Genomic DNA, 22,235 nt, shown 5'->3' with positions numbered 1-22,235 from the left:
TAACCCGGTGGGTAGTAGGTGATGTCTGGTCAGTGCTGGATTTCACTTTTCTTTCTTTTCTTTGATCCTTCCTTGAGTCTCCTGACAACTTCACGACTCTAGCTGGATTCTGAAGTATTCGGTTTAGGTGACCGGTATGGGATTTTTAATAGGTTTTAGGTGAATTAATGAGCACACACTCACACACACGCACATTTGCACACACACACCCGCACATGCACATACTTGTGCATATACAAAAAAAAAGAAACAAATATATGTAATAATTTCTTGTTTATTGTCTTTATACACATTTTAACTTATTAATACGTATACATTGTGCTCTAAATAGGTCTCTATATATATATATATAAAAAGAAAGGAAAAATAGTTCACAAAATGGTTTTATTTTGAAATACACCGGATCTACCTTGATGCCGATGCTTGACTTCCTGTCGGGCTCGTGGAATTTCTTCAGCTTCATGAAAATCTGCAAGCGTTCCGCATGCGGCGCCCGGAAAAAATAAAATGCTTGCGGAAACCTTCCGCAGTGCCTCCCGCATCCCTTTCGCACCGCATACGCACAGCAGCTGGTGTGAATTGACATACAGACTCAAATGCTTTCTATTCCTTGCGGCGGCCGTATGGAAAACACAGCGCGGCCGTTCCGCAGTCAGTGTGAATTGGGCGTAAGTGAAGGAAGTGTGCCTAACGGGTAAGGAGGGGAGGCAAATGACAGGTAGGCACAATTGGGTAGCTCATTGCCTGCTGCTTCACTGAGCATACCTTTATTTATTTATTCAGTTATTTATTTATTTATTTATTCGTTTTTCAAATGTTTTTGAGCGGTACCGTTTCACATCACAGTCTATCATCTAGATATACGACTTAATCCGTTCATACATTTGCATCATTACCAGCTATCGGCCTATATGCGCTCACATCACCGCATATATTGTGTGTTGAACTCCGCGTTTTTCTAACCGTTTTAATAATGTTTTTATATTTATTTAAAGTCAAGTGCGCTTCTCCCCCTCAGGACTGCATAAATGAAATTAATTAATGAGCTACCCCTGTAATATTATTGTGATTGCAAAGGACTACATTTAAATTTTACGCATTGACCTGACACCCGAGCAGCAACGTTCTCCACGTGGCCTTCCTCTACGTGGAGCCACTACGGTGTTGCACTTTTTTTCTAAAGACATATTCAAATTTGCCATATGATCGCATTAAGATTTTCAGTTGAGAGGGGTAAAAAATAAAAAATAAAATGCGGAAGCAGAGGGCGGAGCCGTGCTGCGCTTCCTTGTTGCCATGGTGACTCGACAAATCGGGGCTCCTTTGATGTGGTCTTTTTAGTCTAGTGGTAACGCCTGGTGAAACTACTCTGTGTTGATATAACTACCTCAAATCAGCTGTCCTGGAATCAAAAAGGCAGAGTTTCCTCTCTCAGTGTATGTCAACTCGCTGTTAAGGGTTAGTCTCGGTGTTTGTTGAACATGCTTTGTGAAATGGACCCCAGATGACCAGGATGACTCTTTTACAGAAACACCATACAATGTACTAAATATAAGTTTATGTTCAACTGTGTCAAATGCTTTAAAGAAATCTAGGAATAAAATAAAACCCTCCTCTTCAATTAGATTATTGTATTCAAGTAAATCAAGCACCAGTCGTAAATTATTATGAATTGAACGACCTTTTTATAAATCTAGATCGCGTATCTAAGATCATTTGAGTAATGCCAGTTCTTAATCTGTTTGCATATACAGTGCTGCTCAAAAAATTGTGATCCCTGCAGGCATGGTCAGATTGTTTGTATAAAATATTAAAATAACTTTATTAAATGTTTAGTCATACCCAAATCTACAATGTTGACATTGAAAATTATGGACTTGAACAAAAATAATGATAATATTGTCATTCATTCTTGAACAAAAGTTGTTGATTTAAAACTCAGATTTCATGGGTGCAAAAGTATGTGAACCTCTTACTTAATCAGACATTGCACCTCCTTTTGCAATGAGAACTTAATCCAAAACTTTTGGGGGGGATTTATCAGTCTTTCACATCTACTTTGGGGGATTTTTGCCACTCTTCCTTACAAAATGCAGCCAATTGAGAGAGGTTGGATGGGCGTCTAGCATAAACTGCCCACTTCAGGTCCCGCCACAGTATTTTGAAAGAATTTAAGTCAAGATTTTAACTGGGCACATCCAACACATGAATCTTGTTGTTCTTCAGACATTCCTTGGTTTTATTGCTGGAACGCTTTGGATGATTGTCATGTTGCAAGATCCATCTTCTACCAGGCTGTAACTTCAGGTTATGCTCCAGGATTTCACAATATTCCTCTGAATTCATGATTCCCTGGATTATGTGGAGTTGTCCAGTCCTGAGGATTGTTATACATTATTAACATTTTTAATTCTTTATTTCATATTTTAACCATGTTGAATTAAGTTATAGATGTGTAGAGCAGGTGTAATAATGTTAAACTCAGTATAACTTAACCTATCTGGTACCTTGTTTTTGTCTAAAATTTCTTCTCACGTGTCCTGCGTGAGAACATATTCTGCTTTGAGAGAGAACACACACACATGCTGTATGTCAAGTTCAATCTGTTGACTGAGATTCTGTTTTGGGAAAAGTACGAGCTGGTACACGGAAGAGTTTATTTTGTCTACAAAGGGAACACAGGTGCAAACTGTGTACTAAAATTCTGTTATGTAACATATTGTGTGAGAACCAATCTGTTTTACTTATTCATGATGGGAGGAGAAAAGGCGTTTTACTTTCAAACTCGATTCTATAAAGAGCTGTCTTTCACAAGGGAGGGGGGCACACGCACGCTGGAATTCCACTCTTTACGTGATGTTCAGTGTGTGTGACCAGAGATTCTCTGTAATAAATCATCTTTGCAAGGAGTCTTTCTCACAAAGAAGTTTATCTCCATTTTTTGGAAAACGCAAATGATGACAAATTATATCATCATTTAACAAATGTTGACCCCCGACGAAAAAAGGACGTTTTGCGAGCTGGGCGTTCACAGACGGATAGAATTCCAGGCCATATTAATTACGGTAAGTGGACATTTTATCCACGTTTAAGGAATTCTGTCTGTTTGGGAGCGCTGCGGCTGCTATTTGTCTTGCAAAATTACATTGGAGATGGAATCTGTGTGAGAAAGGTAGTGGTGAATTTTGAAGTCGTTTGGTTGGACGCGAAGTCTCTGATTTCGGATTTTACCACGGTGTTTGAACTGTACACGTACGTTGTGGCGGAAGCATTGTTTACGGAAATGCTGTCACGTTGGTTTATACGCAATTGCTTAGGAAGTCAGTTTGGGAAACATTTTGTTTTTACAACACGAGAGATACTTGGAGAATTGATTTAGAGTCCTTGTATATGTGTGTTATTATACGCAATTGCTTAGGAAGTCAGTTTGGGAAACATTTTGTTTTTACAAGACGAGAGATACTTGGAGAATTGATTTAGAGTCCTTGTATAAGTGTTAAGATGAGGGGAAAACAGTTTTTAACGAGAGGTTCTTGGATGAATTTGAGGTTAAGATTACAGATTTCTACAGCGGTTAGTACGCCCGCTGTTACGGAATCGTAATAGGTCCTTGAATAAGATATATTTACTCAGCTTTTGGAAAACAGATTGACATGAGCGGATTAAATACGCTGCTTTGAGAGCGATCGAGAGGTCTTAGAGTGATTGGATATTAATATTCTTAGACAAGATTGTTCAGCTGAAAGGAAAACAATCATCCGGATTTTTATTTGTTTTTGTGTGTCGCAAAAGGGACATTTCATGTTTGTTTGTCTTTTGTACAATAATCGGACGTCATTATTATTATTTTAAAGGGAGCGCGATGAGCTATTTTGTCGACTAATGACAGTATTATAAGTGAGACGTCACTGCATTTATAACTATTAATACGACTTAAATGTAATAATGACTATAATATAATATAATAAGCTATAAACTACGGAGGTCAATAATTAATAGAAATTATGAAAGCTCTTTTGACCGCGACACAGAATGCACTTCCACTTCATGAGAAAAACATGAAGTTGCTAACGGATGCGTAGTAGCTGTCGGAGCCATGCCTACGGTAAAAGATGTGAAATTAAAGACAAATTAAACGAGTGGATGTACAGTTGCTGTGAAAAAGTTTTTTTCCCACCGTTACAATCTACGGTATGTTTAATATCATTGATGAAAGCCGTTGAACTTGCATGTGTAAAAAAAAACGTCATGCGCTGGACGAACTAATACGAGATACATCTGTAATTTCTTCGAGTGGAAGAAAAGCGAGACATTATCGTGGATTCGTGGATAAAATGATGAATAATGCTAGAATGCTAGCTTTGGGTATTTCTGTGAAGTTATAACTATTTACATAACTTTAATATAGTAATAACTGGACAGGTTGATGTTTAATATAAATTACGGGTGCACTTTTAATCTGAAAAACCAAATGGGTTGACCTGATAGTAATTCCGCTATACGTCTTGAGAAACTTCCGGGTTAAGTAATCGGCCGTCAAACAATGACTTAAAATGTATTTAATATTGAACGACGGGACTTAAATTTATTGTGGAAAAGGTTAGTTTACTCCAATAAGATCTGGGGTTTGCTTGATGTCTTTAAAGGTGGCAGTTTAACTGTATATGTACGTAAACGCCGATCGCTGGTTAAAAAAAAAGTGGTTTTTTTTATATAGAGGAAAAACCCGGACGTAACTGTAAGAAAATTGTATTAAATGATGATTAATGCTGAAATGTTGACTTTGGATGGTTTTGTAAAGAAAGCTCGTATGGTTTTGATGATATCTAAGTAAATAGTGTTCTATTTTTCCTCGCTTTGCAAATAAAAACAACTGTAGACGACAAATTTACGTAATAAAATAAATAAAACCGTTTGGTAAAAGCTGAACGGGATAAATTGATTGGGACGGTAATATTACTAATAAAAATCTCCAACGCGACTCTGTTTTACAGGCCGCGAACGTCAGTGCCTACGTTAAATAATTAGACGACATTACATAAATTGTGGCCGTAACTGATTTTCTAAGGCCCTCAATCACATCTCCTAAAGACTGATGTTGAAATACTTGATGATCTGGCTTCACAGCGCACATGCGTCATATCTAAATTATGTTTAATACAAATCGAACGAATAACAGCACATAACATAGATGTACAGTGTTAAAATATTGCAACACTTCCATGTGTACCTCACGTTTATTACACATACACAACTGTAAGACTGAATGTATTGCTGTGATATTGGAATATAAATTAATTAGGCGAATCACTTTGAAGATTATAGTTGCTATGACTCTAGCTGACCGCCAGATGTCACCCTTTTTCCAAATTAAATTGCCAACAGCCTTATATGTGCTCTCATTAGATCTGCTTTTAAAGTTTAATGAAAATATATATATTTAATTTTTTTTTGATTGTTTTTTACATGAAATATTTAAGTCTCCACTCTCCGCATTTTTAATAATAATGATAATAATAATTAAAAAAACGAATAATTCGAATGGCAACTAATGTGGAATATTTTCTTATAGTTGATTTTTCTCCCTCATAATTGTCCTCGTACGCGAGAACATTATTTAACCTTGAGTCTCTTTCCAGAATCTGGTGTCAGCCATTATGAGGGGCATTCCTGACAAATTCCCTATACCCATCCTGGGGGTGAAGTTATGTGTTATTTGTATGTAAAAGGAGACTTCCTCCCTTTGTTGATCACAATTTAAAAAGGGGCTTTTCCCCATGCTTGTAAGTAGAAAAATATTTTTATATTTATAATATATTTAATTATTCCTGTATATATTTAACCTTTAAATTTCTGCCTGAAGTCCCATTTCAGAATTTGGAGTCGGCCATTTTGCATGCGAGTCCCTGAGACTGGACAGACCATTCTATGAGGGAGCCATCTGGGAGAATCACATTTTTTTCATAATTTGAGGTGATATGTAATTAAAAATAATCTCTGACTTGATGTTTGACCAAAAACTGACAAGGGGGGCTGCGGCCTTCATTGACCGTGCTCTTGTGGAATATTCATTGAAAACTGGAAACTTGCCAATTGGCTCTGTATTATATTTGTAAATTTTTAGAGCAAAGCTGTCCTATCTCATCTTAAATATTATTTACGAAGGTATGCAAAACATATTAAATTAAATACTGTAAAACATAACAATACTGAATTATAATTAGTAAATATGTAATTGAAATCTTTTAGAATTTTATTATTTTTTATTTATTTTTTATTTTTTTAAATAAAGGAGGATTTTGTTCTTCCGACTTTTTACTGATATGTCATCACCTAATAATGTTGGGGCAGATTTTATTATGTTTCAGTCAGGTGCCTTTCATTAATCGAGATCATTATTTCAAAATGAGGTCAACCGGCTACTGGACAAATGACTGTAAATGGATGGTCACGTGGCATCTGAAGCAGAGGCTGCGGACAGCAGAGGGGGCGTGGCTTATGTACGCGGGCATCATCACAACAATATCTGCCTTTTTCCCCTAATCAGCACTATCTGGCGCCGCCTGATGAGCAACAACAGTCACGGCCGCCACCTGATGAACAGCAACGGTTCCTGGTGCCACCTGGTGGACAGTTTCCGCAATGACTGTACCCTGACATGCAAAAGTTTTAAAATGCAAACAAACTGGTCCAATACACACAGTGATCCGCACAGACTTCCTTGCATGCATTCCTGCGCCCCGAACTGTCCTGTGAATCCTATGGGAAAACATCTTCTCAAAAAACTGCTCCACTGCGCTGGTGACTCCGCCCCCACCAAGAATGTTTCCTTGAGTTAGTGATCTCAGGCCATGTGATGCGGTATCTGACTGTGTACACTGCACTCTATTTTTTGACAGGTTTAAGGTGATAACATATACAGTGAAACATTCCGTACACAGAAGCAACTGATTGGCAACGCTCTATACACACAGATTTATTATATTCTAAAACTCTTGATGCCTATTTTGATTTAATCTGATTTGTTTGTCTCTATGTCTATTTTAGAACAATTAGCTTTTTGGACCGACATCAACAAGGGGGACTAGCAAGCTTGATGGTGACATGTTAAAACTACAAAACTAAACTAAACTGCGGCACTGTGGTCTATTGACCCAACTGATGTGGGCCTGTCTAGAGTGGCTCTAATAACTTCTTAAAATGAATACCCCACTCCGTTTGGGTGCCGCAATATTAATGATAAATGGAGGGCGACTTCATATCTTAATAATAATTGATGGTTGGCTAAAAAGGGTGTTCTTTGTAAATTTATGGGCTTAAGCTACAATATTTCTATTTTTTTATAGTAGAAAAGATGATACTGGTAAATTTTGTGTGGTTTCGGAAATTGAAAACAGCTTATGTGAATAAGGATAGGATAAAATTTATTTCAATCTTAATTATTATATTTTCCGTTATTTGACGCTTATTGAATTTGGTCTTATAATATTTTCCCAAATTCTCTTTTGAAATTTAAACAACTGAGTTGGGACTCATTGGCGAATTTACTGGTTAAATTTAAAAAAATTCCCCTCTTTTTAAAGGAAAAATTTATTTACTGCTGCAGTTCTATTTTTATATATTAGTCTGAAAATTATCTGAGTCGATCTTTTTCAGATGGGGGAATTATTGGTCTGTCTGGGTATATCGTCGCGAAGGACACAAACAGTCCATGTTGAATTAAATAAATATAGAATTATAAGTTAGTCTCAATGTGATAATTATATAGTCCGTGAGAATGAATGAATTCACAGGAGGACAATTGAGGATTAGTGATTGGACCTACAGACATGGAAGAGAGTAAGTTTTGGCAAAGACGGCGAAAATAAGGTGAATATGTTCTATTTTATCCTCCCATGAATATCTTATTAGTGACGGCCCTGGGGTCAAATGTTATTTTAGGATTTTACTTGCTGATGATAGTTGCATTTATTTTATGGCTGGAAGCACATTCATGCAATATCTATAACAGTAAACATTATGACAAAACATTTCATTAATCATTATAAGCTGTAGACAAAAATTGGCCTCGTCAGATTTGAATTGGCTATAAGATTTTCATTGTTGCATTAATGAATGTGCTTAGGTCATTAAACTCAGCCAAAGGCAGGATTTTGATTGAATGTCACAACAGACAGAATTTTTCCCCAGGACGGACCTACAGAACTTCACTAACATTTACTAACTCCAAACTAACAAAAACTACCAGATGCTCTTTCAAAAAGAAGGGATGTGAATATGTGTGTTTATTAGTGACTAAATGAAAATGTTCTGCACCCAGATGAGGTGATGGAGAGGTCAATCTGGTCCAGTTCACTGGGGGCACATCGTTCCACATCTTGCCTATCAGACCTGCCGGGTCCACCTTCTACTCAACCCCCACCAATGGGAACGACCTGACGAGCCAACTGGAAAATCAGCCAACTGCTACCAGTGTCCACCTGACGAGTTGAGGACATCATTCAATGGAGCTACTCTCGCTGAGGACATCACTCAATGGAGATTGGAGGCACGTGTCCTTTTCCGGGCATCATTCCACAAGGGTTGAGTCACACCTTGGGAAGACAAATCCTGGTGATCCATCCTTGCATCTCTGGCAGTTGACGTGGGTTCTAAAAGAGCTGAAGGACCCATCCATCTATCCATTTTCTTGACCGCTTGTCCTCACAAGGGTCATGGGGGTACTGGAGCCTATCCCAGCTGCCTTCGGGCAGTAGGCGGGGTACACCCTGAACGGGTTGCCAGCCAATCGCAGAGCTGAAGGACCCTCTTAAAAAACAAACAAAAAAACAAACGATCTAATTTGACCAGGAGATGTCAGCGGAGAAGCCGATGCCGATGAACCTGAAGGTGTTGATCCTCTCAACATGCTCGCCATTGATGTAAAGGGGGGCTGGATCGGTGTTGTGCTCGATGACGATCTCCCTGGTTTTCCTGATGTTGAGATTGAGGTTATTCTCTGAAGACCAGGTTGCCAGCTTCAGGACCTCCTCCCTGTAAGCAGCCTCATCACCCCTGGAGATAAGTCCAACCACTGTAGTGTCATCGGCAAATTTAACAATGAGGTTGTTGTCGTGGGCCGAACTACAGTCATGGGTGTGAAGCAGTACAGGAGCGGACTCAGCACACAGCCCTGTGGGGAAACGAGTGGAGGAGGTATGGGTGCCAAGTCTCACGGTCTGGGGTCGGTTTGTAAGAAAGTTCTTTATCCAAGCACACGTAAGGGGAGGGAGGCCGAGAGTGTCCAGTTTAGTACAGAGTTTGTCTAGGATTATTGTATTAAAAGCAGAACTGTAATCCACAAAGAGCATCCGAACGTAGCTCTGCAGCTGCTCCAGGTGGTTCAGTGCAGTGTGAAAAGCTACATCAATGGTGTCCTCTGTGGGTCTGTTTTCCCGGTAAGTGAACTAGTGGGGGTCGAAGTCCGGGGGGGAGATGGTCTTTGATGTGCTGAAGAACTAGTCTCTCAAAGCATAATTACTGGAGTGAGGGCCACGGGTCGATAATCATTCAGACTGGTGATGGGAGACCTTTTGGGTGTGGGGATAATTGTTGCTTATTTTTAGGCAAGGCGGGATGACTGCCTGAGCCAGGGAGAGATTGAAGATCCTGGTAAAGGTAAATATAACAAAATGAACCATATTGCACTCATCTGTTTTCAGATTGTTCTATTTATTTTATTACTAGATTATGCAAAATCTTAAAATAAGAAAAACCTCTGAACCCCAGTTCAGGGCCTTTGATGTTGGTTAGTTGTCATCTTAAAATGTGAGAAATGCTTGTTTCAATCCTCACAGTACTTAAAACAGGCTGTTAACACTCAATGCCAAGACTGCTTGATCAAATAAGATAATTAAGTAATAAGTATCTTAAAATAAGCATGATGATCTTGCCTGACAATTTCATTTTAAGTAAAAATAACTTGTCAAATCAAAATAAGTAAATTTAGGTAAAAAATGTAAGAAATGATATCTTACTTAAGATTTTAGTTTTTGCAGTGTGGGAGGCAGTGCACTGCAACGTTTACTGTGGCTGGCAGACTGGCAGTCGCACTGGCTGCCGGTGGCCCAGAACTTTACCTGAGTGCCAAGTGTTGAGCTGCCACACCAGAGGCATTGGTACGAACCCCACTCGAAGTTAAAAAAAGAAAGAAAAAAAGATTGCGAGCAAAAAAGCCTTCAAAAGAGAGTAATGTTTTTTTGTTTTATTTTCTACTGAAGAGGGTCTGCTGCAGATTTAGTCATAACTGTTTTAATTTATTTATTTCCTCAGTAGAACTTTTATCTGTGGATGTGTCTTTGTCAGTGATGTCGCAATTTCTGCCAAGTGTCTGTAATCAATGATGTTTTTAAAGTCTTATCGTCATGACTGGGACCTCATCAATTTCCACAACAATGGGCCATTGTCTGAAGTGGCTGTAATCAATGATGTTTTTAAAGTCTTATCGTCATGACTGGGACCCCATCAATTTCCACAACAATGGACCATTGTCTGTGGTTGAAGTGTCTGTAATCAATGATGTTTTTAAAGTCTTATCTCATTGGTGGGGGCATTGTGGTACCCGCCCTTCAAGATAGTATAAAAAGGTTGTAAGTGTCTGTAATCGGGGCACTTGCGAGAGGCTGCCACCATTGCTGGGAGATCGCTTGTGCCCGGAATATTCTGTAGAAATAAAACCTTCGAAGGAACTACTCACCGATCTCCAGCCTGCATTCGGATAACCAACATTCTCACTACCCGAAAGAAAACGAACACGCGGAAGAAAATATTATTTTCTTCAACACTACCCATAAATAGGAAGCATATGTTAAAATAGTTTGAATGTATGGCATCTTGTATCTGAGTATCAAGTATCTCGAGGTCAGGCTGAGTGTCCACTTTTTTTTGGAAATGAAAATATGGTTACCCTAGGACACGTTGTACACTCGCCTGCCGACACACAAATTTGGAATTGGTGTGTGTGTGTGTGTGTGTCAATTTGTGATTGCCTGCCTACCCAAACGGTTGCTGCCTTGCAAGGATATCTATGTCAACATAGATATGATATTTATGTATGCCGTTATTTATTTACTTATTTTTTTTCCACGTTTGGCGATTCATGCAGCCAGCTCACTACGTTCTCCTCATTGCATATCACGTGACCACCGTACCTGTCATGACGTAACAGTGAATAATTATCCGACTATTTATTGTTACGGTATTTAAATAGTGACAGAGTTTTATTTCCAGGTCATCTTCCGTGTGACTAAAAGCGACGAAGATGGAGCGTGTACAGCAGTGAAAGCTTTCTCCCTGCCGTTCACGCTCCATCCTCGTCACTTTGGGTACCGGGAAGATGACCCAGAAGTACATCAACTCGTTTATAAAAATAAAAAAAAGCAATCTCTCCCCACCCGGGCATAGTTCACCATCTTTCTCAACATTTTCTGGCCTTCTGCCATTCCATCACATTCGTATTGGGGTTAGTTATCGCCCCAACTGTCTCAGCCTACACAGACGCCTCTGTATATGGACACTTGCTGGCACCTTTATCAGACTCCTGTATCGTCATGAAACAAATGTCTTTTTCGGGGAGCGGTTAATCAGTGGCAATTCTTTAGGATGCTACCTTGGCCCAGCAACACGTGAGAACCGCTGCGGGCCTCCACCAGTTTCCCTCTGGCTTCTTCCTGCCCAGGCATAGAGCACCCTCTTTCACAACATTTTCCGGTTTCTGCTATACCATGCCATTCGTAATGGGTTTGTTACCGCCCCAGTTCTCTGAGCTCACAGAGACACCTCTGTATCTGGACACTTGCTTATCTGGACACTTGCTGGCACCTTAATCAGACTCCTGTACTGTCACGCAACAGATGTCTTTTTCGGGGAGCACGATAATCAGTCGCAATTCTCTTGGGGGATTGCCTTGGTCCAGCAAACTCTTTACCAGAGGGACATGTCAGAACCGCTGCGGGCCTCCACCAGGTTTTCCTGGGGCTTCTCCCTGACTGGGCATAGTTCACCATCTTTCACAACATTTTCTGACCATCTGCCATTGCATCCCATTCGTAATTGGTTAATTACCGCCCCAGTTCTCTGAGCCCACAGACACCTCTGTATCGGATTCCTGTACCGTCACGCAACAGATGTTTTTTTTCGGTGGAGTGGCCACAATTCTCTAGGGCGCTGCGTTGGCCCAGCAAGATCATTACCAGAGGGCAGGGGCATGCAGTGACCTTCAGAGGGGCAGGTGCTCAAAGTAATAAAAGGGGCACATGATAATGTGCCTGGCCTGCACTGTCCACTCACTTGGGGTTCGAACTTCAAACCCATGCCATCAAGCCGCTGTGTGTGGAGCAGGGAGCTGGGGGGGATGAAAAATTGATAGAGGGTGTATGTATGTATGTGCGTGCGTGCATGTGAAAAAAAATCCATTGTAAAATTCTTAATTTAAATAATGGCTAAACAATAAATCACATATGACGAAACTGTTATTTTGCCAATGCCAATCACCCACAAAAAAAACTGTTGTAACATTTGTGGATGAATACTCAATTGTGAACAACTAATTCACATTAATAAAAATTTAATGTAAAATGTACATGAAATTTACGTTTTAAATAAGTCAAGTAGTGCTATTATGATTTTACTATTGTACATGTAGCGTAAAAAAATTCTTATTTTACATTTAGTTTGATTCAGGTAAGAGCAAATGCCGTTTACTATTTGTCTGTGTAGATTGTCAATCTTTAGTTATCGCAACTGTACTCAACAATTAGCTGTAACATCTAGACAAGCTAGATTGTTCTTGAGAAAACGCTGTGATTATATTTTATTTGATTCTTTATTGTCCCACTAATTTCTGAAAACACTGCTACCTGTTTCTTAGGACCACACTCTGGCCACAAATCCCACCAATGTAAAAAAAAAAAAATAGCTGTAGGTTATAATAAAAATAAAGCTCATGTAGCAATTTCCACAGATACTTTAAAGTATATTTTTATTCAGCTGTTATTGAGTACATGCCACAACACTTATCTAGCCTAAGAGAAAAAAGTTACAAACATCTATTGAAAGTGTTTCTTCTATTTTTCACATTGAGCAGATGTCTATTTTTTTTTACAGACTCGTGCTGCTTGCAATAGTAATGCCGGAGCTGCGCGCTCCTAGCGCTTGTCAGCCGTGTGAAAGTACAAGAAAACATGTAACTATAGTATTTACATGATTAGCAGATAGCATCAATTCTGTCTGCCTTGTAAGATCCGTCTGCCTTGTTTGTTGAGTTGGAGATCTGACTTCAGGAAGAGGGTTGATAAAAATTTTGACTCAGAGGTACAAATTCCGCCATTTTCTGTGTACCATAAACGCATTAATAGTTGTAGCATATAGGGGGGAGAAGAACATTTGTTTTACCGGAGATTTTTGCTGTGGCCAAAGTGGATGGGAAGGATCATGGTCTTTATTAAGCTGAGGGGAACGTGTCCCCCGCGTCCTCAGTGCACTTTCTTTGCTTTTGGTTACTGTGAGTGAGATGAAGCGACCAACCTACCGACGGCAGGCGCAGCGGCTAGCGTCCTGCTTTCGAATGTCTTTACATAAGAGCGCGTCTCGTTCTATGACGTCATCTTCCAGGATCTCGTAACCAAAGATATCGTAATAATAATTTAATTTATGTAAATTATGTTGTTGAATTTTTGTTTTCACAGGCAACAAAGTGACTTTCACACTACAAAAAAAGAGAAAGAAAAAAAAAGGACAAAGGGGCACTCTGGGCATCAGTGCCAAAAGGACATGTGCCCGGGCACCCATAACCCCTACCCCTTTGCACGTGCCTGCCAGAGGGACACATCCCGCAGGCTTCTTCCTGCCCAGGCATAGTCCAACATCTTTGTCAATAATTTCTGGCCTTTTGCATTGGTTTAGTTACCACTCCCCACCAACAGAGACGCCTCAGTACCTGGACTTATTATTATTATTGGACTCCTGTACCATCACGCAACAGATGTCTTGTTCAGGGAGAGGTTAATCAGATAATTCTCTTGGGCGCTGCGTTGGCCAAGCAAGCTCATTCCCAGCCGGACAAGTCAGGACTGCTGCGGGCCTCCACCAACATTTCCTCTGGCTTCTCCCTGCCTGGGCATAGTTCACCATTTTTCAAAACATTTTCTGGCCGTCTGCCATTGCCATTGGACTCCTGTACCATCATGCAACAAATGTAGTTTTTCGCGTATGGTTAAACATTCGCAATTCTCTAGGGCCCAGGAAGGTCGTTATCAGCAGGACACGTCAGGACCATACGCCAGGACCACTGCGGGCCTCCACCAGTTTTCCTCTGGTTTCTTAATGCCCAGGAATAGTTCACCATCTTTCACATTTTCCGGCCTTCTGCCATTCCATCCCATTTGTATTGGGTTAGTTACCGCCCCAGTTCTCTTAGACCACACAGACGCTTCTGTATCTGAACACTTGCTGGCACCATTATCGGACTCCTGTACCTTCACGCAGCAGATGTCTTTCTCTAGGGGTGGTTAATCAGTCGCAATTCTCTTATTCCTGCCCAGGCATACTTCACCATCTTTCACAACATTTTCCGGCTTCTGCTATACCATGCCATTCGGAATGGGTTCGTTACTCTCTGAGACCACAGAGACGCCTCTTTATTTGGACACTTGGTGGCACCTGAATGGGACTCCTGTACCAACACGCAACAGTTTTCTTTTTCAGGACTGACCTACAAAATACAAAAATACAGTTGACAATATGTTATCTAAAAAGACAGAGTTTATAATACAACAATTGAGATACATCAATTTTGAATAAAATAACAAATCGGGTAAATTTCTTGCAAACCAACTTCAACGCAATCGGGAAAAATCTCTTATAACGGCTATTACAGGGACAACTGGTGAATGCACACAATCACCAGAAGAAATTAATCACATTTTTCATAACTATTATTGCAACCTATACTCAGAAACTAACAAGCCTAACCCTGAGCATATTGAGGAATTCCTCAGTAGCTTAAATATACCTCAGTTAACTACTGAATATAAAGATATGTTAGATGCGCCACTTACTATAAACGAGCTGTACAGTGCTCTAGATAGTATGCCTAATGGCAAAGCACCTTGTCCGGATGGTTATCCGGCTATATTTTTAAGCACTATTGGTTCTGAAGAAGGTATATTAAAAATCCATACTTTTGCGTGTCCAATAAATCAAATTATGGGATAAGAAATGAACAGAGTTCCTGCGCAGGATGATTTATTCCGGAGATTTCCGTTACATCATTGAATCAAACTCCAACAGTTTCAGATCAATAATGCTACTCCTCTTTCGAAGAGCCCACACTTTATTACAATCACATCGCAAGAACAGTGTCTCCAACACCGCCCCTCATGAACAAGTAAATGTGTTATATAATGGAAAAATACAGGTTGAAAAACAGAGTTCTCAGGACACAGATACAGCTGTATTCGTCTCTAGTCAAAATATACTTTCAAGGCACTTCTCAGTACTTTCTCCCATAACAAAATCTCACAAACAAGTTGAACTCAACAGCTCCTAATGTAACATAGATAGTTATATGAGTGTGCGCTCTCTCTCACGAACAGAAATGTGTTTTCGCACAGAGAAGGAACTTCTAGACCAAACAATATGACCCAGCTTAAGGCCAGACCATACGAGGTCGACATCATCTGCTCTGCTCAGGACACAAAATATGTCTTATAGGTTAATATGAAGAATTAAAATGTTCACAATGTGTAACAATAGTTGATATATGAAATTAGGTATTAAAAATGTTATAATATCTTTCAGTTCATGCCTGCTCCATTATTCTTAAGAGTAGTAACAGAAATTAAAACTAATGATTACACACGTCCACACATGAATACAGCAGCAATTAAACTTTTATTAAAGCCAGAAAAAGACCACACCCTTCCATCAAGTTACCATCCAATTTCACTAATTAACACTGATATTAAAATTATCGCTAAGGCTTTCGCCTCTACACTAAAAACAGTAATCTCGACAATCATTCATAGCGACCAAACAGGCTTTATTAAAGGTCGTCACTCTATTAATAATATTAGGAGGATCTTTAACCTTATTAGCATGTCACAGCGGCATGATAAAAAGGCAGTTACTATATCGTTGGATGCAGAAAAAGCTTTCGACAAAGTTAACTGGTCCTTCCTCTTTGCTGTTTTGAATAAATTTGGCTTTTGGCATTTATTCACTGGGTGTCAGTATTATACGATTCTCCTAAAGCTACAGTTACTACTAATGGGATTATATCTCAGAGTTTTACTCTACAGGGAGGCACAAGACAGGGATGCCCACTGTCCCCTTTATTATTTGCAATATTTATTGAGCCACTTGCATTAGCTATACGCCAGGAAAGAAGGATTCAATGAATTCACTGGAGTCACAAAACACAAAATTAATCTATATGCCGATGATATTTTACTTTATTTAGAAAAGCCTGCTATTTCCTTAGGGGAAGTATTTAACTTAATAACTAAATTCTCACATTTATCAGATTATTCTATTGACTGGACAAAATCAACACTACTACCTAAACAGAAAATTCATGGAACCCTGCAAGCCAGGACCCACACTACTCATTTCCTGTAGGTCATTTAAAATACTTAGGCATAAAAATCTCACCTAAATTAACTGATTGAATTCATTTAAACTTTACTCCACTTCTGGATAGCATTTATAGTGACTTGGAGCGCTGGAATAATCTTCCCATTTCTCTAATAGGACGAATAGCCACCATTAAAATGAAAGTTTTACCCCAAAATAAAAACAATTCTCAATGATTCCATTTAAGCCTACATCTAACTGGTTCCAGTTGTTGGACTCGGCCGTTACAAAACTTTACTGGAATTTAAAAAAAGCCAAGATTAGTCTATCTACTCTTCAAAAAAGTAAATCCAAAGGAGGTCTAGAGGCACCAAATTTTATGCACTACTATATAGCTAACCAGTTACAAAATGTCATTCTATGGGCACAACCCAACAGAGATACTAACTGTTGGCTGGAACTAGAACAGAATGATTGTAATAACCTCAGACTTTTAGATTTACTCTTTATTACAACATCGATTAAGCGACACAATTGTTTTAAAAACTCAATAATTCCCGCCCCCCTGACTGCTTGGTGGAGGGCACTAGAAATTACAAATGCCCAATTGGAGCCCTGCGGGCTTTCTCCCATATGGCATAACCCCGACTTTCAATTTCACAAACAATCCTTTTATTTAGGTGTCTGTGAGCAGAAAGGAATTACACATCTCCACCATCTTTTCTCAATTAATGTTTATATCATATTTAGATATTATAAAGCTTTCTCCGTCAACAACAAAAAAACTCTCAAAAATATATACGTTACTTTTGTATACTGGTAAAATGTATTTACCCATCTCAAAATGGGAGACAGACTTGCTCCGGAATCTGACTTTTGGATTCAAGTTTTTGAAAACTGATTTAAAATGACAAAACACACAAATTTACAACTTATCCAATATAAAATTATTCATAGAACATTAACTCTTTCACTGCCACTGACGTTTAAAGACGTCAAGTAAAAACCTACGGAGCACTGCCAATGACGTCAAAAGACGTCATCCAATGATTTTTTTTTTTTTTGAAACGGGTAGAGGAAACCCTTCCGCATGTCTGGTGAAAGTCTGTCTGTTGTGCCTAAGGACTATTTTTGGCCCCTAGAGGGCAGCGATGACTCTTTTGACAAGATCGGGTGGGCGTCAGTAGTATAAAAGGCCAGGCGGGGCTAGAGCGTCGAGGAGTAGACGAGAATTGAGGAGAGACGAAAAATGGCGACCGACGGTAAGAAGCAGACCACGCTTGATCGATTTTTTGGAAAAGGAGAAGCATCAACCAGTGCTAAAGTGCACCATTATGATGACCGCGATGATGATGGTGATAAGGAGGTTGACGCCGAAGCTGCAGCGTTGACGCGGCGGCAGCTTCGTTCACGTCCTCAGGCCTCAGAGGCTAGCGGTGCTAGCGCCGGAAAACGTCGTGCACGACCGAGCACTTCTGCACGCGAGGACGTTCAATCCGACGAAGGTGATGATGATGGCGACAATGAGGTTGATGCCGAAGTTGCAGCGTTGACGCAGCGGCAGCTTCGACCGCGTGTTAAGGCCTCGGAGGCTAGCGGTGCTAGCGCCGGAAAACGTGGTGCACGACCGAGCCCTTCTCCGCACGAGGACGTTCAATCGGACGACGACGAAGAGTATCCTGAGTCCGATGGATATTCTTCGGAGGAGTGGGTACAGTCTGACCACGGAGAAAGTTATTCGGACAGTATTTCATCCGCAGAAGACGTCGAAGGTAAGCACAAACTTGCTATGAGATACTTTTCCAGCACGCTGCTAGCACCTCGTGTAACGTGAATGTGCATTCATAGATCGTGGATCGTGCTCACAGCGACGTCCCACTGCAAAGACGACAAAGAGAGGTATAAAAAAAGTGTTTTCAATACACCGCAACAACAAAAGAAAACGCTCTTTCGATATTATTGTAATTGTATATATTTCTTTCAGCTGCAGCTCAGAGTGACGCTCCTCAGAGTGAGCAGAATAAAGGTCCATCAACCAGTGGATCCAAGAAAAAACGTAAATATATATATTTATATATATATATTGCATCACACTGATCTAAAATGAATATTATATGATTATATGATATTGAAATGTTTATTTGCAGATCCCCAAAAATCTGGCTGGCATGAAACAGGCTGGCAGCCAAACTCATTCCCCTTTACTGTGGAGCCAGGACCAAGAGGTGCCGCAGCAGAGCTGAATTCAACCCGGCCAGTTGACTTCCTGCAGCTCTTCATCACAGACGAACTTCTGCAGCACATTGCTGATCAGACAAACTTATTTGCACGTCAGTCAATGCAAAAACGGGCTGAAAGTCTGCCACACACAGGAGTCGTGCTTGGAAGCCAGTGTCTGTGTCTGAGCTCAAAACGTTTTTTGCACTCCAATTCCTTACTGGGTATATAAACAAGCCCAGTATCGAAATGTATTGGACTCAGGACGAAATAGAGACGACACCATTCTTCAGTCGCGCAATGCCTCGAAACCGCTTCCAGCTCATCTGGAGTTTCCTGCACTTCAACGACAACGAGACGGCACACAGTTCAGACGACAAACTATTTAAAATTCGTCCTGTGTTCAATCACGTTGTAAACAAGTTCAAGGAACTGTTTCAACCGGGCAGGAATATTTGTATTGATGAGGGAATGATGAGTTTCCAGGGACGTCTTTCGTTCAAAGTGTACAACCCCCAAAAGCCGGTCAAATATGGGATCAAATCATACATTTTGTGTGACTCCCAAACCGGCTATTGTTTCAATATGCAACCCTATGTTGGCATTAGTTGTTCTCTCCCCGATACAGTGTTCAACTTACTGGATCGTCTGCCAGGAAATGGGTACACACTATTCATGGACAATTTTTATAACTCGATTGCTTTGTGTGAACGTCTCCTGGCAGCGCGCACCAATGTTTGTGGAACGCTGAGGAAGAACAGGGGTGAACCCAGTGAGATAACGTGCCTAACCAACACTGGCCTTGGGGTGGGGGGGAAACTGGTAAGGCACAACACAAATGTTTTGATTGTGGCATGGCAGGACAAACGTTTGTTGAGGATGGTGACAACGTTTCACAAAGATGAAATGCGGACAGTGGAGGTGTGGCGGAAGGCACAAAAAAAAAAAGTGCCTTTCGAAAAACCTATTTGTGTTGTGGACTACAATTCCAAGATGAATGGAGTGGACAAGATGGATCAAAACATCTCGTACCACCCATTCACACGGAAAACGTTGAAGTGGCACAAAAAGTTTGTTGCCTATCTTTTCCAAATATGCATGTTCAATGCTTACATCTTGTACAAAAAAAAAAATCCTGGGACGAGTCAACCTTTTTTGGAGTTCATCCAGCAGGTGGTGAGAGGGTGGCTGTTGCCACAAGACCAGGAGGAAGTTGGGATGGAAGAGCATGAGGAAGCCAGACAAAATACCAGGTCACCGTATTTTGATCCTGAAAGCCGACTTGATGGTAACATGGCCAAACACACGCTGGAACACATGCCTGCTACTTCCCGGAAAAAAAAGCCAGCAAGAAGGTGTCGGGTCTGCATGCAAAGGGGCATTCGCAGTGAGACAAGGCTGTGGTGCAAATCTTGCAGTGTCCCCTTGCACGCAGGCGAGTGTTACACTGTTTACCACACAAAAGTAAAATTTATGTAGTTCAAACATCCAAACAATTGTAAATAATCACACATGCACAGTTGTACACCTTTGTAAATAGTTTTTCAAATTGTTACTTTTTTCTATGTAAATAAACTGTTTTTTTTTTGCTATAAAAAAAGACTTTTTCATTGTTGGTGGTACTGTTTTATAGAAGTAAAGCACTATTTAGGTGTTTGTGGCATCATTCATGGACAAAAAGAAGTGTACAATTCACTGAAGTGCATGAAATAACATCGTTTCACAAAAAGCCGTTTTTCTCCACTTTTTGTTTCAAAACAGAGAATTTCGGTGAAAGTTACCATTTTCTATTGTTGATTACTGAAGAACGGAATAAGCTAGAAACAAACTTTTTTTTTCTGATGAAAGATGAGAGTCCAATCTTTTATTTGGTAGTATGTGTGTTTCCATAGTCCAAACACAACATTTTCTGTGGACCTTGAAAGATCACTCAAAATGCTTAAATCGGCTGGCAGTGGGGACAACCCGTTTCGGAAAACGTCTGGCAGTGAAAGAGTTAATATTCGGAATCACTGCATGCCAGTGGGTTAACTCTATAGGTGCTGTCCCCCCCTGGCTGAGCGTGGGCAGCTCTGCCCCTCTGTTGGCTGCAGGGTGGCGGCTGCGTCTTGGCCGTTCCCTGGGTCACTTTGGGGGTGCTGCGTTGCGGTGCGCTCCCTGGTGTCTGGGGCGGCGGCGCCCCAGCGTGGTCCGTCGTCCGGGCCCGCCGATGTGGTTCGGGGCAGGTAGGCCTCCGGGGTGCCCCGTGGTTCCCTCTCCCCTCCCCCTTCCTCCCACTTGCCGCCTCTCCCTCCTCGCCTCTTCCCACCCGTCCACCGACTCCCTGTCCCTTCTCTCTTATCACCCTTCCTCTCTGCTGCCCTGCCGCCGCCCCTTGCCCTTCTTGTCATCTCCCCCCATCCCGTCCTCCTCCCCTGTCCGCCTTCCTCCCCCTACCATGGCCCGGGTCTCAGGGCTCCGGGGGCAGAGAGGGCAGGTGGGGGTGTTGTGCCTGCCCCGCTCCGGTGAGCCTCCTGGCACCTTGGGCGGGCCCCAGTATTATGGCTGGTCCCATATACCCGCCGGGTTCCCGGTGGGGGAGTGGGGGGTTGGTGGGCGGGTGCGCTTCCTGCCCTCGCCTGGTTGGGAAAGGCCCCGCTGGTCACTCCTCTTAACTCACTGCACTAGTTTTGCACAATACACTTTGTTAATAGACACATAGGGCACACTTTGGTGGGGTGGGGTAGGGTGGAGACACCTTCTTCGCCCTACAACTCCCCTCCAATTTTAATGCACCCCACAACTGGGGGGGGGGGGTGCCATCGGTTGGAGCAGACCGCAGTATTAAGCAGTGCTGCAGTCCCCCCCCATCTGTAGACCCGCCGCGCCACCACGCCCCCCATTTTTTTTTTTATACACCACATACACTCACTGACACGTCTGGGAGGCAGGTGGATCGGAGCGGGGGATATCATTTCCCTCTGCTCTATCTCACCTGCTCCCAATTTTAATGCACCACACACACACTTGTATAGACACTGGGTGGGGTCACATCCACGGTGTAGGGGAGTCGGCGAGCTGGCGAACTCAGTAACAGGGTTAGCTTTCACTAAGTACGCTGGCGTGACGACCGGGGCCTTTCCCTGCTGGGCCTGGGGTTCGGGGGTGCCGCCCGTCTCCCAGTGCTCCCATCTCCCCTTCCGCCCCTAGTGTTCCGTCCCACCACGCGGCTGCAGGTGGGGCGGGCGCGGGTGCCCTCGCCGCTCCGCTGTCCGGCCCCTCTCTAAAAAACTGATTTCACTCAGCACGTCATTCAAAAGTATCACAACACTTTAAGTGTACATAATCCTTGAATTACAGTTTCCAATTATTTCACGGTTTATCTAGTTTAATTCCACTTAGCGCTATCTGTGTTATGGGCTAGGATC

At 41.4% G+C, this 22,235-nt stretch overlaps 1 protein-coding gene across 1 annotated transcript; it reads left to right on the top strand.

Moving 5' to 3' along the window:
* Window positions 1-16,995: 16,995 nt before the first annotated feature.
* Window positions 16,996-20,251, top strand: LOC144060972 (uncharacterized). The gene is made up of 4 exons (XM_077580962.1): window positions 16,996-18,383; window positions 18,460-18,510; window positions 18,596-18,667; window positions 18,759-20,251. Exons 1-4 carry the CDS (start codon window positions 17,861-17,863, stop codon window positions 19,058-19,060), a joined length of 948 nt encoding a protein of 315 aa, XP_077437088.1. The 5' UTR covers window positions 16,996-17,860; the 3' UTR covers window positions 19,061-20,251.
* The last annotated feature ends 1,984 nt before the right edge of the window (window positions 20,252-22,235 follow it).

Source organism: Vanacampus margaritifer, chromosome 11 (assembly GCF_051991255.1).
Source record: "Vanacampus margaritifer isolate UIUO_Vmar chromosome 11, RoL_Vmar_1.0, whole genome shotgun sequence".
NCBI classification, from domain to species: Eukaryota; Metazoa; Chordata; class Actinopteri; order Syngnathiformes; family Syngnathidae; genus Vanacampus; species Vanacampus margaritifer.
Note: the sequence above shows the minus strand (reverse complement) of the source record. Positions and strands in the feature narration are given on the sequence as shown.